This window comes from Neoarius graeffei, chromosome 5, assembly GCF_027579695.1.
Source record: "Neoarius graeffei isolate fNeoGra1 chromosome 5, fNeoGra1.pri, whole genome shotgun sequence".
Taxonomy (NCBI): Eukaryota; Metazoa; Chordata; class Actinopteri; order Siluriformes; family Ariidae; genus Neoarius; species Neoarius graeffei.
The window spans coordinates 52,724,613-52,742,596 of record NC_083573.1 but is presented as its reverse complement, the minus strand read 5'-3'; the positions used below and the strand labels follow the sequence as shown (position 1 = coordinate 52,742,596).

The 17,984-nt window shown below is 43.6% G+C and overlaps 1 protein-coding gene across 3 annotated transcripts in view; it reads right to left on the bottom strand.

Annotated features, from left to right (window-relative positions):
- Positions 1-17,253, bottom strand: part of pip5k1ab (phosphatidylinositol-4-phosphate 5-kinase, type I, alpha, b) — a 66,798-nt gene extending 49,545 nt beyond the window's left edge. Inside the window, exon 1 of one of the 3 annotated variants that reach the window (XM_060922018.1) lies at positions 17,021-17,253. In XM_060922018.1, coding sequence (XP_060778001.1) covers positions 17,021-17,093 — 73 coding nt within the window. In that variant the 5' untranslated portion in view covers positions 17,094-17,253. Of the gene's footprint in view, positions 1-12,393; positions 12,502-17,020 lie in introns of those variants that run through there. The other 2 variants (XM_060922020.1, XM_060922019.1) reach the window with 2 other exon arrangements.
- Positions 17,254-17,984: the final 731 nt, after the last annotated feature.

Here is a 17,984-nt window from a genome sequence, read left to right as displayed (position 1 = left end):
CACTGACAAGTTTGCTGTCAAGCTGTCGTTAGCTGACAAACTGTTAGCGAAAGGCTACTTTAACAATACAAACGCCATAGAAAGGCTGTCTATCGCCATTAGCAGCTTTATATTCAATATTTTTGCATTAATTTCACACAAATTTATTGCAAAATGCTTCAAGAACAGGTTTTCAATATACAAAATGTGCAACTCCTGGATCATCTGCATTTTAAGACAGGTTGTGAGAAGACTAGAAAAATTAACCCTTTCATGGGTAAACTTTGAAGGGTTCATATGTAATGTTTGACTTCTTTGACAAGTAACTATGGCAGAACAAAATGTTACCTTGGTTCACTAAAGAGCACTAACGGAGCTATAGAAAAAAAAAAGGCAGCTCCTGCAAAGATTATGCAATCTTAACTGAATTTTTTTTTTTAAATGTTGGTATAAAAAAAGTTATTATACCTTCATAATTCAAATGTGATTTTTTTGGAACTTTTTATTCATTTATTTCTCACACAGAAACAGGGTTGGAAATTAGCACCTGCCCAAAGCAGGCAATTTTGTGCAGCGGCACAGTGTAGGTTGAATTTGCTCAACCTAGCAGCCACAGTGGCACATAAATAAAAGCAGCAAACGGAAACAAATAATGCCATTGTAACAAAGCTATTTGTGACCTTCCAAACAGATTGCATCATGAGTCTGCTTATTTCACTTGGACACTAACTAAGGCCAAGTTTACATTAGACCGTATCTGTCTCGTTTTCTTCGCGGATGCACTGTCCGTTTACATTAAACCACCTGGAAACGCCGGGAAACGGGAATCCGCCAGGGTCCACGTATTCAATCTAGATCGTGTCAGCTCCGGTGCTGTGTAAACATTGAGATACGCGGATACGCTGTGCTGAGCTCTAGCTGGCGTCGTCATTGGACAACGTCACTGTGACATCCACCTTCCTGATTCGCTGCCGCTGGTCATGTGACGCGACTGCTGAAAAACGGCGCGGACTTCCACCTTGTATCACCTTTCATTAAAGAGGATAAAAGTATGAAAATACTCATGCAAATACTGCCCATTGTGTAGTTATGATTGTCTTTAGGCTTGCCATCCTTCCACTTGCAAGTGGTAAGTGATATGCGCTGGGATCACACACACAGCGGCTCAGTCCCGAATCACAGCTTGTGCACTACACTCGCGCGCTCTGTGAGCTGCGCAGGGCCGGAGTGCGCACCCTCCAGAGGGCACTCGCTGTTCAGGGCGGAGTGATTTGGAGCGCAGGATGCCTGCGGAGCCGAGCGTATCCGTGTATTGGTGTTGCTGTGTGCACGCAAATCGCGTATTGGTGTTGCTGTGTGCACACTAATCGTTTTAAAAACGTTAATCTGATGATCCGCTGATACGGTCTAATGTAAACATGGGCTCAGAGACTGTCTCCACTGTGATTCAATGTGGCAACTTGAGCATGGAACGCTAACTAGCAAACTATTAAAAACAATCGGGCAAAGCAGTCTAAGCTAACATTGCAGAGAAGGAGGGGAGAGAGAGAGAAAAATGGTGTTACATTACAGACAGTAAGAGGTCTGCAAAGCAAACCTCCCCAGAGGGGAGACACAGACCAAAGATGTGAAGGTCAAAAAATATTTAATGAGAAATGAAGAAAACCCAACATAGAGTCCCGTCAATGTTTTTTTGTTGTCGTGTACTCTGCCCAACTTCTTAAATATAATTTCCATCATTTGTGTGTGCATGAGACAATCAGTATTTTACTTAAGAGTTTAAATATCTGCTTAATGAAATACAGCCCATTTACCTAAATAATCATGCTTTAGTATTCTAGATCTTACTGTATTTCACACGTGCAGTTAAAACAAGAAAGTTTATTTTAAAAAAAAAAAAAGCTGGTAGATTTTGGAACACAAACATTCATTTTCAGCCTCGCACACAAATATAAACGCTGGCACAGCACAACCATGCATGTACTTCTGAGAGAGGCCAGAATCCTCCAGAAGGGAGTCCTCAAGTCTGTGGGGGTAAGATACCTCTTTAAAACAGATAAGACCAACGCTACGGCAATTATAAACTGCGTTCAGAAGTTTCTTTTTTTCCAGATTTTTGAATTGTGCTGGTAATTTTTCACACCAGTAAGGTCTGTATAGGGTTAATGCATGATATCCTAGAACAAATACTAATAATTTCACAAACCCATGAACAAGTGTGCTACAAAAAGGTTGAAAGTGACAAAAACGACAGAGGGGTCTGCTGACGGTGAACAGCATCACATCAGGTTAAGAGAGTAAGTTTTAGAGGTTTGTGGGTTACGCTACAAATACATGTCTGTCGGACAGTCCTATTGGCCCAGTGTCACACAGTACGTTTAACATGCGCACTAATATTACACTGTTATTCCGAACAGGACAGCATTCAGAATGATATGGGCTGTGTAAACAGCATTTTCAGTTGGGATATTCTGAATTTGGCCTCACTCCGAATTTAGCATTTTCTAATGAAGACATATGCCGATATTAAATCGAGTTTTAGGAGCGTTTCTTGGACATGTATACGGCGCATTTGGAATGTGGGTCTAATCAGGGTTTTTACAACAGTTAGTGTCACACAGCCTCTTGCCTGTTTACGGGCAGCTCCATGGGTTATACACAAACCAACTACACAACAGTTTTCAAACCTGAGGCAGAGATGCAGCTGCATGTAAACAGGAATATTAGTAGAATGTGTTTTCATTAGACATGTAAACAGCTTAGTAGGAATATGGTCTTTTTCAGAATGGGGTGTGTGGTGGAATATTCTGCATGTAAACCGTGACAAATTACTGATGTTATCTCATATCTATGGTCCAATTCTAATCAGCTGTTTTAAAAAAAAAAAAAAAAAAAAAAAAGAATAAAGACTATATTAGGGAATTTATTTCAAAACTATACCAATTTAAATAGAACATGAGTACAGATATTTTGAGGCAGGACACTGACATCATATACTAACCTACAAGCAAGCTCAGACAGTAGACCAAATCAGACCTAGCGCTAACAACTCCCTTTAGGGAGAACCGTTTCCTTTAATATTTACATCCGGTACATCACCAACTACTCCAGGCCAAAGCTGAATCAGAGTAAACAAGTAAGCATGAATGGATCGAGATGGTATCTGGTGGTTTAGTCCCAGCCTTCAGATGGTTTACAGTGTTCTCCACAGGCGGTTTTAAAGTGGCGCACCGCCACGTTATAATTCTGGCCCGCCACCCTTCCCGATTGCCAAAAAAAAAAAAAAAGTAACTTCATCAATATACACCAAATAAATCGTCAAGGATTCGGTTTATTATAATTTTGTAACCATTTAACACGCAGAAGACCATTTAACGAATGCATACGGGGCTACCCCTGCGTTACACTGCACCACACCACATTACACTATACTGACACACAGTAATATTGGAAGCTACAAGCTGCAGCCAAATAACTTTGCGGGTGTTTGTAGCGTTATTGTGTAACGGTTACGCTTATCTATCGTCTTTTATGACCATACACAGTTACAGTAATCATATAACAGCACACACACTAAGTTCAGGTCTTTTATTTTTCGTATCTGTGATCGTGTAGGTGAGAGCTGCATTTTCCCGCTGCTTCACTGTTTGTTTACTGCAGGACTTTTGGGTTCCTGAGTCAAAGGACCTGAACTACAGAGGCCGGGGTGGCTTTGTAGTGCCAGTCTCGGGCACACGCACCAGCTCGTGCATGGATTGGAATGGTTTCACCCAATTAACATTATGTATATTGTAAAAAAATGGTATGCATTGATTGTAATTGGGTATTTTGTTTATGCATGGAAGTTCATTTATTTTTCACACAGAAAAAAATATAATTAATTCAGGAATGCGCAAGAGGTGCATCAGTCCCAACTGAAATGTCAAATGAGTCTCATGTTGACAATAAAGATGATATGTATAGTAAGAATGTGTTAATTTTTTGTAAAAGGATTTTAACAATGATCGAGCATTTCCTATCCATTTATTGGCCAGTTTCACTGTCGAAAAAGCCCAAAGTCAGTCAGCTTTTATTTTTGAAAAGTGGAGAACCCTGGTTTAGTCCCATATTTAAAATGTCATACTTGCCAACCCTCCCGATTTTGGTGGGAGGCTCCCACCTCCCAATTGTATTTGTTAAAAACTGGATAATCTCCCGGTTTTAGGAAATCCCTACCGCCAAGTTAAAAATACTCCCGATCATGTCCAATCAGAATCGTATGAGAAACACTGCTGACGTCAACTGATTTTTAACCAGGTCACTTCCGTGATGTAGGATTCACCCGGGCTGTCCGACATTTTTTACAAGCAGTCATTCATCATGGCCACTAAACCAAATACCAAACGGCAAAAATAAGAATGCAAATACCAGGCTGCATGAGAGAATGAATTTACATGGATAAGCAAATGTTCGACCAGCCAGACCAACGTATTTGGCAAGGTAAGACTACAAAGCGATTCATTTATCCCAATTATTCAATTGCGATTCAATTATCCCAATCTTATGGTGGGGTAAAAGCAGGTAAATTGGGCCAAAAAAAAAAAAAGTGTTTCCCCGGTTACGTAGATTTCAAAACTAGGGTCAGTCGGCAGGCATTTTTTTTTTTTCAAGATGGCTGCCATAACCTATATTTAGACAGGAATAATTTCACAAAATATAATGAATTTCTTTGCAGGTCACCTGAGTTACCACCTTCTGATGAATCTGATGCAGCATGAGACACCTTTTAACATGAATTTTTCTGTAAATATAACAGCTCCATACACCATGAGAGAGAGCAGCCCCGCCCCTCTCTGCTCCCTGAGTGCAGCTCGTCGCCTTGGTAACGGTGCAGGGAAAAGACACAATATAACAAGCAAAGAGCGCTTTTTCTCAGAGTTCCCTCTCCTCGAACAACGCTGATTTACACGGAAACGGAAGGAGCTATTCACAAAATTCTTTCACATTGAGTGCTACAAGGCTCCCATGAACACACAAATGTAATTTTTTTTGTCCCTAGTGTAAAAAATGTGGACACTAGAGCGAGTTAAAAACAAGTGACTTTTCTGATTTTGCAGTAAAAGCGCTGCCACGTTTATAATGTGAGTGTATGGGAGAGCGCGGCTGTCCTCTCCTTACTTTCAGGCTTCTCATTCAAAAACTGTAAATCCTATCGCTCAGGTAGACACTTGTCTTGATTCACACAATGTGTGACTACAACTTTTGAGAAAGTTGTGTGTGTAGAGTGAAAATTGTGGCTGAGAAAACAGTTTAAATGAGAAAGTTAGAGCTTTTTTTTTTTTAAGCTGCCTCCACTCTAAACTCCTGAGCTCCACTGGTGTGTAACACCATAAACTCCCATTATAAAGCTGGAATTTCTCCAGATGTGCTCATGGTGTTTGATCTGGGACTGATCAAACAGTATAGAGCCTAGCAAAAAAGTTGAATGCCAGATCCACACAGGAGAATTTTGTCTCCGTTTTAAAGTTTGAATCATGTCTCTAGGTGAAAGACAAAATAAGCGTTCTCTCTGCTTCTGTTCCCTCCAACGGCCCCGACACACTACTGCCTCCGCCGAGTGCGTGCGCACACCGCATGTCGGGGCCGCGGATGAGTGACTCCCACCTGATCAACGAAGTCTGCGGGGAATTTGTGGTTATTATCGGTACAAACAGCGCGAATCACAACTTAAATGAGTGCGGTTCAGTTTGACATTATTGTCAGTCCGTTAGATAAAAACATTTAATTTTATTAAAATCGAAAATTAATATTTAGAGCCTGTGGGCTACAAAAATAATAGTCATTAAAGTAGCCGGCTGGACTTAATTGTGTAGTCGGCTGTATGGCCGGCAGCCGGCGCTTGTGGAAAGCCCTGATTTTCCCAGTGAGTGACAAAAACTTCCGGTTCACGCGGTTGGGTTATATGTAAAAGTCGCGACTGGGAAAAAAAACGAAAAAAAGTTTAGGGTCGGGCGGTACGGATTAGGGTCGGTCAGGTAACCGGAAGCACACTTTTTTTTTTTTTTTGGCCTTACATATTCTTCAAAACTACAACAGGTCATTCACACCCTTATGAAAATTCTTTATGTTCTTATTTTTTAATTAAAAATAGTTGATCATTTGTACGTGTATGTAACAAGTACTTACGAGACATTGAAATTAACTTAAGATTTATATTATGTTGTATTGTTTTGTAGTAAGAAGTATAATTAAATTGCATATACAGTAGGATCTGCACCTCTGTATAAACGAAATATATTTATCATATTGAAATGTTTTTAACTCGAGAATTTCTTTTTGCAGTTGTGTCGCAGAAATTTTAGCATCAGCCATGGTGGAAAAAATGATGCCAAAAATGATCCCATTTCAGAAACAAACTGTACAACTTCTAAAGTGTTTAGTGAAATTTTGCCTGACAGAGAATTTGTTTGATGAGTGTATTTGAAGTGTGTGGTCGTGTCTTAGTGCTATTTTGAATTTATGTTTGAAAGTTAAGTGAAAGGTTACAAGTGAAATTATAAACATTCTTCTAAAGCATCACTTGTGTTATTTTCTATGTATACAATATTCAGGCATGAGATCTTTCAGCTAAAAATCTGTTTTAAGACTTCATTGTTGTTATATTAAAATTCAAGACAAGAGTATTATTTCAGATTTTTCACTCTGAGCTCTCATGCCTGATACATGAATCCCATAACCTATAGTAATTGATCGAACAAGAAACCTTTGTCACATGCACACTTCAAGCACAGTGAAATTCATCCTCTGCATTTAACCCATCTGAAGCAGTGAACACACGCGCACACACCCAGAGCAGTGGGCAGCCACACTACAGCGCCCGGGCAGCAGTCAGGGGTTAGGTACCCTGTTCAAGGGCACCTCAGCCCAAGGCCGACCCATGTTAACCTAACTGCATGTCTTTGGACTGTGGGGGAAACCGGAGCACCCAGAGGAAACCCACACAGACACGGGGAGAACATGCAAACTCCACACAGAAAGGCCCTCGCCGGCCACTGGGCTCGAACCCAGAACCTTCTTGCTGTGAGGCGACAGCGCTAACCACTACACCACCATGCCGCCAAATATCAACAATTCAAAAACTTTTTTTTTTTTAATTGTATAAATTTCAAATGGTTTGCAATTAATTGGGATCCACCGTTTTTATCGTTTCAACCACGCATCATATCCTCGCCCAATTGAAAATGTTGTTCATGTACTTTTTCCCGTGAGAATTTTGAGAAGTTGGCAAGTATGAAATGTGAAAAGCTGATCAAACATGTCTCTGATTGATCATTGTAGAATAGAATAGAACGCCTTTGTCACCGCACAAATGTACAACGAAATTTAGTTCATCACAGGAGAGCAAAGCCGCTGCATATGTATGCGCCACCACTCTTGGGCACTTCAGCCAAAGGCCGCCCCATGTTAACCTAACTGCATGTCTTTGGCCTGTGGGGGAAACCGGAGCACCTGGAGGAAACCCACACAGACACGGGGAGAACATGCAAACTCCACACAGAAAGGCCCCCGTCGGCCACTGGGCTTGAACCCGGACCTTCTTGCTGTGAGGTGACCGTGCTAACCACTACACCACCATGCCATAGATTTAAAGAGCAGAGCTTTTTTTAAAGGAAAAAGTTTGAAGTTTTTGACTGGATGTTTCATTTGACTTAAGTTAGCGCTGTCACCTCACAGCAAGAAGGTCCGGGTTCGAGCCCCATGGCCGGCGAGGGCCTTTCTGTGGAGTTTGCATGTTCTCCCCGTGTCTGCCTGGGTTTCCTCCGGGTGCTCCGGTTTCCCCCACAGTCCAAAGACATGCAGGTTAGGTTAACTGGTGACTCTAAATTGACCATAGGTGTGAATGTGAATGGTTGTCTGTGTGTATAGCTGTGTCCACAGCTGTGTCCACATATATAACGGTACGATAGTGGTATAACTATCAATACAAAGTACACCGGTACAGTTTAGTGCATCTGTCCACACTAGCGAGAAATGTTTGCAGTTTTCTTTCACGGTAGTTGAAATGCGCGTGCGCAAAATGTTTCCGTGGTTACCAAGTAACTTCCTTCCGAGAATATGGCGGATGAAACAACGTGTGTGTGCTTTTTGTTGTCAATGTACAGTCTGTATTTCTGGTGGTCATTTATTCAGTCGAATCGTATAAAACGCGCAAGGCAGTTGAGAAAGAAACAAAGAAAACGAATCTCCTGTTCCAACTGCTCCTGGCATCGCTCGTCTCCCCAAAGCACCAACAAACACAATTTCGTCTTTGCTCCATGTAGCTCCACGGTCGTTTTGAGCCATTTATACCCTGTCCACACTAGGGATTTTGTACCGATATGAAACTACTTTCGTGCCGCAACACCTGTCCACACTAGCAACTATACCGGTACTGTAGCAGTATAACTGTATTGGTACAAAACCCACAAATGTATGGGTTTCGTACCGGTACAGTATCGGTACTGTAGTGCTTCGCTGTAGTGTGGACAGATGAAGCAACTCTGTATCGATACAAATATAATGCGCATGCACAAAGTCACACACCTCAATCGATGTCTTCGCTGAATAAAATAGTGAAGAACGGAGATTCATTTCTTTCTTTGTTTCTTTCTCAACTGCCTCGTGCGTTTTATACGATTCGACTGAATAAATGACCACCAGAAATACAGACTGTACATTGACAACAAAAAGCACACACACGTTGTTTCATCCGCCATATTCTTGGAAGGAAGTTACTCGGTAACCACGGAAACATTCCGTGCACGCGCATTTCAACTACCGTGAAAGAAAACCGCAAACATTTCTCGCTAGTGTGGACAGATGCACTAAACTGTACCGGTATACTTTGTATCGATACAGTTATACCACTTTTGTACCGGTATAAGTGTGAACACAGCATTTGACGTTTTATTTACAGCTGGAAAGCACGTGCGTATTGTATTGTATGAATAACCTGGAAGAAGTAGGAATGGTTCATTGCGCGTGCGCATTATATTTGTATCGATACAGAACCGCTTCATCTGTCCACACTACAGCGAAGTGCTACAGTACCGGTATGAAACCCATACATGTGTGTTTCATACCGATACAGTTATACTGCTACAGTACCGGTATAGTTGCTAGTGTGGACAGGTGTTGCAGTACGAAAGTAGTATCGTATCGGTACAAAATCCTAGTCTGGCTAACGCGACAAAGCTCTCCGAGCTATTGGTCTGGCCAAGATATTAAGCCCAACCGTTTCCCAGAGCCCGTGGTTGACCCGCCTCCCTGAAATGCCTCAGTTTGCTACTGGTCGAAGCCAGAAAAGGCTGTGACGAAGCTTAAACCAATCACATCACTCTTTCCTCTGACGTATGCGACACGACGGGGCTAACTGGTAGATTAAACTCTTACCGGAGCCGGTCGGGAGCAAGGCGAAAACGCCCTTCCTTTCAATAAATACCTCCAGGGCTGCTCTTTGCTCCGTTTTCAATGAGAACTTCCCGTTGAATGCTTTCAATACAGCATCTATGCGTAATAGATGCGGAAGCGTGAATGTTTACAGAATCTATGCCGGAAGCGCTTCAATCTATGGCTTCCGGTCGCAGTTCTACTACGTCAGTGCCTTGAACACGCCTCTACCCAGGGCCGTTGGAGATGCTCAAAGTTGATTGGTTCCCGATTTTTCGGGAGCTTGGAAGAGCTGTAGATAGCTTGCCTGGCCAGACTAAGCTCGCAACAGGCCCTCGTGTTGCGTCACGCTTAGGATGGGTGGGCCCAGGCTAACAAAATCCCTAATGTGGACAGGGTATAGACCCCCTTCACATGACGTCACCGCGCCGCGAGATTTTGTTAGGCACCATATTGGAAGACCAAGTACATGCACTCAATATAAAACAAAGTACAAGCGAGAGTAAAGTGCCACGATGGATGATAAGTCTGCTTATGTGAGTACATTACCAGCTGCAGAAAGGGCACGGGTGGAGAAACTGGCTGTGACTGATGGGTTTGACCCATATGATAAGACTCGCGGCAAGGGAGAATGGAAACATAAGGAGGACCGGACACCAATTCTGCCATCTGTTTGCTACCCAGACATTGTAAACTATTTGTTGTTTACACCCAGTGCCTACACTCAGTGTTCGAACTATGCCGATATTTTCGGGGGGTCCCTTTTTTTCCCTTGGGGCGCTTGCGCTGGTCTCGGAGCGCGGATCTCCAAACACATGAGAAGCCTTGCGCTTGTCTCGGAGCGCGGATCTCCAAACACATGAGAAGCCTATCTTACGCACATATCACGCGGACTCCACACACGCATCGCGTCTGAAGTCATAACTCATTAGGGGAAATCGTGTCCACATTGGCATGTTCAAAAAACAACCTCGCGTCAACAATGATACCACACGCAAGGAAAAAAAAAAAAACAGGTCAGGCCACTCAACAACCAACCTGGCAGCAGCGAGCAAGCCCCAAACCATCCTAAATTATTATTATTATTAAATTGTAGAAGTCTGGGAGGCTTGCTCCTCATACAGTTATCAACTTGGGGCCAATTTAGCATGTTTTAAATCTGAATTTCTTGCGTTCGCTTACCTCAAAGTGTCCGCAGATCATGCACAGACTTATCCATTATATCCACAGTTTTTTGCCAAGTCTCACACAGGTTTCTTTCAAGTCTACTGTTGGGCCAATAAATCATAAATAAAACAGCTCAGACTTGTTTGTTTAAGTCGTTTGCCACTCCACTTTATTCTCGTGGGTTCACATACCGCTGCCATTATTATCCCCTTATCACGAGTTTGTTGGTCTTCCAATATGGCGCAGGGTCTGTTTACTTCCGGTTTCGGGTGACGTCAGTGAAAGGGGTCTATATGTGTCAGCCCTGTGATGACCTGGCGACTTGTCCAGGGTGCACCCCGCCTTTCGCCCGTAGTCAGCTGGGATAGGCTCCAGCTTGCCTGCGATGAGAAACTAACTTGAAGTTGTCTAATTGAAGAAACTAACAATCAAAACAAGGGTTTGCATGTTTAAGTCTCTGAAGCTCAGAAGTGTCACATGACATTCTAAATTTAAATTCTAAGAATTTCTAAAGATCCGATCGTCATAAGTGATATGGTCATCGCCTCAGTGACATTCCGGTTCGCCGGTGATAATCATCATCATTATCATCATCGCGGTGTCGAATTCTCACCGTTACTAACGTTAGTCCCGTTTCACGTGAATAATCTGGAGCGATTCTGAACTCCTCTGCTCTTTAGTCTGTTCAATCGTGTCACATATCAGATGCTAAACACAAGCAATAATCCTTAACCCTGAACTCTAAAAACTAATCAATTACTGTTATTGGTTTCATAGAAGACAAAATTATGATCAAACTTGGTTCAGTTCAATGATGGGACTAACACACTGCAAAAATCACCAAGACACAAGGCTGGGAAGAGACACACAACAAAGTGATCATAGCTCAAGTTATTCGAGCAAATACGTGCATGAAAAAGAGGCTTTATTTAAATATAATTGTTAAAGGCTGAAAAACAAATGCAAAGAAACACGATTCAAGTCCAAAAAAAGTCCAGTAATTCGATATTAATTGCTGGTTGAGGTGAGGTGAGATACTGAATACATAATGGAGAGCTAGAGCTAATACAATACAATACAATACAGGCCACACAACACAACCACAGTAAAGCTAGTTAGAATGGAAACAAGATAATTATACACACCAATTTTTTTTATTTTTGGGGGAATAACGTGTATAAAAATGCTATCGAATACAAATAAACCTTTGAAGAAAGGTTAAACACTGTATTCGATAAAAGCGCCCAAGTGAACCTTGTTGTGCTCGCGTTATTTAGCCAGCGAGCTAACAGTCGAACACTTGAGAAACGAGCTTAACTTTCTGCAGTAATAGTGAATCTCTCAGCTGGAGGCGAGAAGAGAAGAAGTGAAGACCAGAAACAAAAAGTGCCACGTGTTTTCCTGCAGTCACCGCCAGCTTGTGTACAGTAAATCATCCCGGCTAACGCACCACTCCTGGGCTAGCGACATTTTATTATTAGCACAGCTAGCTCACTTTCACAAACACATGGCTCCAATATATCAGGGGTTATAACACTTTACAGCGAGCTACATAACTGAGTATCACGGACACAGGCCATACTTAACTTAACATAGCATAGCGTTCATGTGGCCACTGGTGAAATTAACTCGCTAGCAAAGCTAAGTTAGCCAAGTGTGAACATTTCACTCAGGACTGAACACAAACACTCGAACTAGCTTTGAGCTGTTCTCCGACTAGATGGGCAAAGACCATTCCTGAAATAAAAACCGACTGAATAATATCTCGTCAAGAGTACCTACAATCTAAAACGCACCTTTCCGCAGTTATAAGAAGAGCTTGGTTAAGAATGTGTTTACCTGGCGGGGCAGTGAAGCCCGGGTCTGCGGGACCGGCCGTCGCCATTTTCATGTAACTGGGGCCGCAGCCTCCACTTCTGCTGGAGAATTTTGCTCGCGCTCCCTATCGGTGACGCCACTTTGAGTGGGCGGGGTCACTTGCTTAGGACACATCCTACTGCTTTAAGTTAACCCTTTCCAAACCACTGAGCTTGGCGTGACATTTAGACATATCCACCCATCATCTCATCTCATCTCATTATCTGTAGCCGCTTTATCCTTCTACAGGGTCGCAGGCAAGCTGGAGCCTATCCCAGCTGACTACGGGCGAAAGGCGGGGTACACCCTGGACAAGTCGCCAGGTCATCACAGGGCTGACACATAGACACAGACAACCATTCACACTCACATTCACACGTACGGTCAATTTAGAGCCACCAGTTGACCTAACCTGCATGTCTTTGGACTGTGGGGGAAACCGGAGCACCCGGAGGAAACCCACGCGGACACGGGGAGAACATGCAAACTCCGCACAGAAAGGCCCTTGCCGGCCACGGGGCTCAAACCCGGACCTTCTTGCTGTGAGGCGACGGCGCTAACCACTACACCACCGTGCCGCCCCATTTAGACATGTGTTAGACATTAATACCCAACACAGCCAGCAGTAGGTGATGGGAGCTTTATTATAGGATCTATTAGAAAACAAAAAATGATCATCCATCCATCCATCCATTTTCTGTAGCCACTTATCCTGTTCAACAGGGTCGCAGGCAAGCTGGAGCCTATCCCAGCTGACTATGAGTGAGAGGCGGGATGCACCCTGGTCATCGCAGGGCTGACGCACAGAGACAAACAACCATTCACACTCACATTCACACCTACAGTCAATTTAGAGTCACCAGTTAACCTAACCTGCATGTCTTTGGACTGTGGAGGAAACCGGAGCACCCGGAGGAAACCCACACAGACACGGGGAGAACATGCAAACTCCACACAGAAAGGCGCTCGTCAGCTGCTGGGCTCGAACCCAGAACCTTCTTGCTGTGAGGCGACAGTGCTAGCCACTACACCACCATGCCGCCCCATTTAGACATGTGTTAGACATTAATACCCAACACAGCCAGCAGTAGGTGATGGGAGCTTTATTATAGGATCTATTAGAAAACAAAAAATGATCATCCATCCATTTTCTGTAGCCGCTTATCCTGTTCAACAGGGTCGCAGGCAAGCTGGAGCCTATCTCAGCTGACTATGGGTGAGAGGCGGGGTACACCCTGGTCATCGCAGGGCTGACGCACAGACACAAACAACCATTCACACTCACATTCACACCTACGGTCAATTTAGAGCCACCATTTAACCTAACCTGCATGTCTTTGGACTGTGGGGGAAACCGGAGCACCCAGAGGAAACCCACGCGGACACGGGGAGAACATGCAAACTCCACACAGAAAGGCACTCGTCAGCTGCTGGGCTCGAACCCAGAACCTTCTTGCTGTGAGGCGACAGTGCTAACCACTACACCACTGTGCCGCCCCATTTAGACATGTGTTAGACATTAATACCCAACACAGCCAGCAGTAGGTGATGGGAGCTTTATTATAGGATCTATTAGAAAACAAGAAATGATCATCCATCCATTTTCTGTAGCTGCTTATCCTGTTCGACAGGGTCGTGGGCAAGCTGGAGCCTATCCCAGCTGACTATGAGTGAGAGGCGGGATGCACCCTGGTCATCGCAGGGCTGACGCACAGAGACAAACAACCATTCACACTCACATTCACACCTACAGTCAATTTAGAGTCACCAGTTAACCTAACCTGCATGTCTTTGGACTGTGAAGGAAACCGGAGCACCCGGAGGAAACCCACACAGACACGGGGAGAACATGCAAACTCCACACAGAAAGGCACTCGTCAGCTGCTGGGCTCGAACCCAGAACCTTCTTGCTGTGAGGCGACAGTGCTAACCACTACACCACTGTGCCGCCCCATTTAGACATGTGTTAGACATTAATACCCAACACAGCCAGCAGTAGGTGATGGGAGCTTTATTATAGGATCTATTAGAAAACAAGAAATGATCATCCATCCATTTTCTGTAGCCGCTTATCCTGTTCGACAGGGTCGTGGGCAAGCTGGAGCCTATCCCAGCTGACTATGGGTGAGAGGCGGGGTACACGGGGAGAACATGCAAACTCCACAAGAACCTTCTTGCTGTGAGGCGACAGTGCTAACCACTGGGTCATTCCGTGTGAAATCATCAGGTGCCTCCCAGGTCACCGACTCCACACAGAAAGGCGCTCGTGGGTGAGAGGCGGGGTACAGGGGTACACCCTGGTCATCGCAGGGCTGACGCATAGAGACAAACAACCATTCACACTCACATTCACACCTACGGTCAATTTAGAGCCACCATTTAACCTAACCTGCATGTCTTTGGGGGAAACCGGAGCACCCGGAGGAAACCCACACAGGCACGGGGAGAAAATGCAAACTCCACACAGAAAGGCCCTCGTCAGTTGCTGGGCTCGAACCCAGAACCTTCTTGCTGTGAGGCGACAGTGCTAACCACTACACCACCGTGCCGCCCCATTTAGACATGTGTTAGACATTAATACCCAACACAGCCAGCAGTAGGTGATGGGAGCTTTATTATAGGATGTATTAGAAAACAAGAAATGATCATCACAAAGCTAAAAATAGGACTTAATATGGAAACACCCAGCAGGAAACTGTTACCACTATCTAATAACAGAATTAGTTCATCATGCTTTATTTGTAAATACTCAGAGGAAAATGTCATTCAGCAGTGTAGAGAAAATAAAACAGACAGCTCAAATACACTATACAGTTATCCACAGCAGACAGAAGAAGTAATGAATGTTTAAAAGAGCTCAGGAATATATAAAAGGATTTGTGAACAAGATAAATAATCTGCACCATACTGGTGATGTGGGAGGTTGAAGGAAACTCAGAAGAAACCCACATTTACATGAGGAGTACATACAAAATTCAGTACAGACGGTTACCCAAGCTCAGAATTAAACCATGACCTCAGAACTGCAAGGTGGCAACACTGCCATATCACCCAATGACATTTATGCAATGTGTATTTATAGGAAATGCCTTCATGAATTCTTCATTCAAATGTATTTTTAAACTATCTCTGACTCTACATTTAACAATTATTCACTGAAGGCAAAGTGAATATCAGTGAATAATAACCAAGATGAAGTCAAGGTTATTATTCACTGAGCATCCATCCATTATCTGTAACCACTTATCCTGTGCAGGGTCGCGAGCAGGCTGGAGCCTATTCCAGCTGAGTATGGGTGAGGCTACGTTTACATTAGACCGTATCTGTCTCGTTTTCTTCGCGGATGCACTGTCCGTTTACATTAAACCCCCTGGAAACGCCAGGAAACGGGAATCCGCCAGCGTCCACGTATTCAATCCAGAGCGTGTCAGCTCCGGTGCTGTGTAAACATTGAGAATACGCGAATACGCTGTGCTGAGCTCTGGCTGGCGTCTCATTGGACAACGTCACTGTGACATCCACCTTCCTGATTTGCTGGCGTTGGTCATGTGACGCGACTGCTGAAAAACGGCGCGGACTTCCGCCTTGTATCACCTTTCATTAAAGAGTATAAAAGTATGAAAATACTGCAAATACTGATGCAAATACTGCCCATTGTGTAGTTATGATTGTCTTTAGGCTTGCCATCCTTCCACTTGCAAGTGGTAAGTGATATGCGCTGGGATCACACACACAGCGGCTCAGTCCCAAATCGTGGCTTGTTCACTTCACTCGCGCGCTCTGTGAGCTGCGCAGGGCCGGAGTGCGCACCCTCCAGAGGGCACTCGCTGTTCAGGGCGGAGTGATTTGGAGCGCAGGATGCCTGCGGAGCTGAGCGTATCCGTGTATTAGGATTGCCATCCTTCTACTTGCAAGTGGTGAGCCTTGCGCGGCTTGCCATCCTTCTACTTGCAAGTGGTGAGCCTTGCGCATGCCCTAAATGCACTGGGATCATGTTACGCGCCGTCTAAAGTCATGTGATTAGCGTATCCACGTATTGGCGTTGCTGTGTGCACGGCTAACGGTTTTAGTGTAAACGCGAATCGTTTTAAGAACGTTAATCTGATGATCCGCTGATTCGACGTAATGTAAACGTAGCCTGAGAGACAGGGTACATCCTGGACAAGTCGCCAGATCATTGCAGGGCTGACACACAGAGACAAACAGCCATTCACACCTACAGTCAATTTAGAGCCACCAATTAGCCTAACCTGCATGTCTTTGGACTGTGGGGGAAACCGGAGCACCTGGAGGAAACCCACGCAGACAAGGGGACAACATGCAAACTCCGCACAGAAAGGCCCCCGTCAGCCACTGGGCTCGAACCCAGAACCTTCTTGCTGTGAGGCAACAGTGCTAACCACTACACCACCATGCTGCCCCATGGATAATTGTTTTAGCATAAATACACAGGTGATTATTTAAAAAAATTGCATTAAAAATAATTTATTTCAAACTTCAGAAGCAGCATGCATATGTAATGCACACAGACTTGTGTCACTTGTCGATGCCAGCTGACATAAAATACCTTTTTTTGAAAGACATAAAATAAATCACAATTCCACCTTACCTTTGAATAGTTTTAGCCCAAACTTCTTAGCTTTTATTTTTTTAGCGTTTTTAGGAACAGCATTTCCTTTCATAATTTGAAATTCTTCCTCACTTACAGTGACAAAGCGTTTGACTGCCGTTTTGCCGAGTCACTGGAGGTGATTATCGAGAAATAGTCTGAATTTCTTGAACAATCAGCATGCAATTTTCTATAATCACATGCATATTTATACTAAAATCAGTTGTGATATATCAGACATGCTTTTTAGAGGGAGCCTTGACTTCAGCTTTAAAGCTTACTGAAACCCACACAGTGACTTCTTAATAGAAATGCGAAAAGCCAGTTTGGTCACATACGTCACAAACAAAAACGACCGGGGTGGGGTGTCTGGTTTTTTTTTTTTTTGTGGTTGTTGTTGTTTTCCATTTGTGCGTGTTAATGGTTTAGGCAATGCTTTCATGTGAAAATCACTCTCCCTGCCCAGATTCCATAGTTGTGGCTTTGTTTGCCCAGGATGGGCCATATTTGCAGTGCCTTACTTGGACTGTAACTCAATTATCATAAGCAGACAACCAAAAAATGTGTGTTGATCCAGAAGTTATTACCAGCTAAAACCAGACTGTCTACATGCTTTCTGAGGCCACGCCTTTTTAAACTGACAGGATGAAAATAGCAATACGATGGTATCACTTTGAGTCTGGTCAACAGAGTAGGTCTGAGGAATGTGTATATTTAGCATGAGAAGTCTTTCTTTTTAGCAGGGTCATGTGTGTCACCAAAAATATCAGTGCAGTCATAAATTACAGGTTGGATGTTGATTATATTACACAGTTAATGTAGAAATAAGCAGAGGTGGACAAAGTACCCAACTTCATTACTCAAGTCAAAGTACAGATCCCACTGGTCAAATGTTACTCCGATACAAATGAAAGCTGGACAATCAAATTTTTACTCAAGTACTAAAGTATTTGCTTTTAAAAAT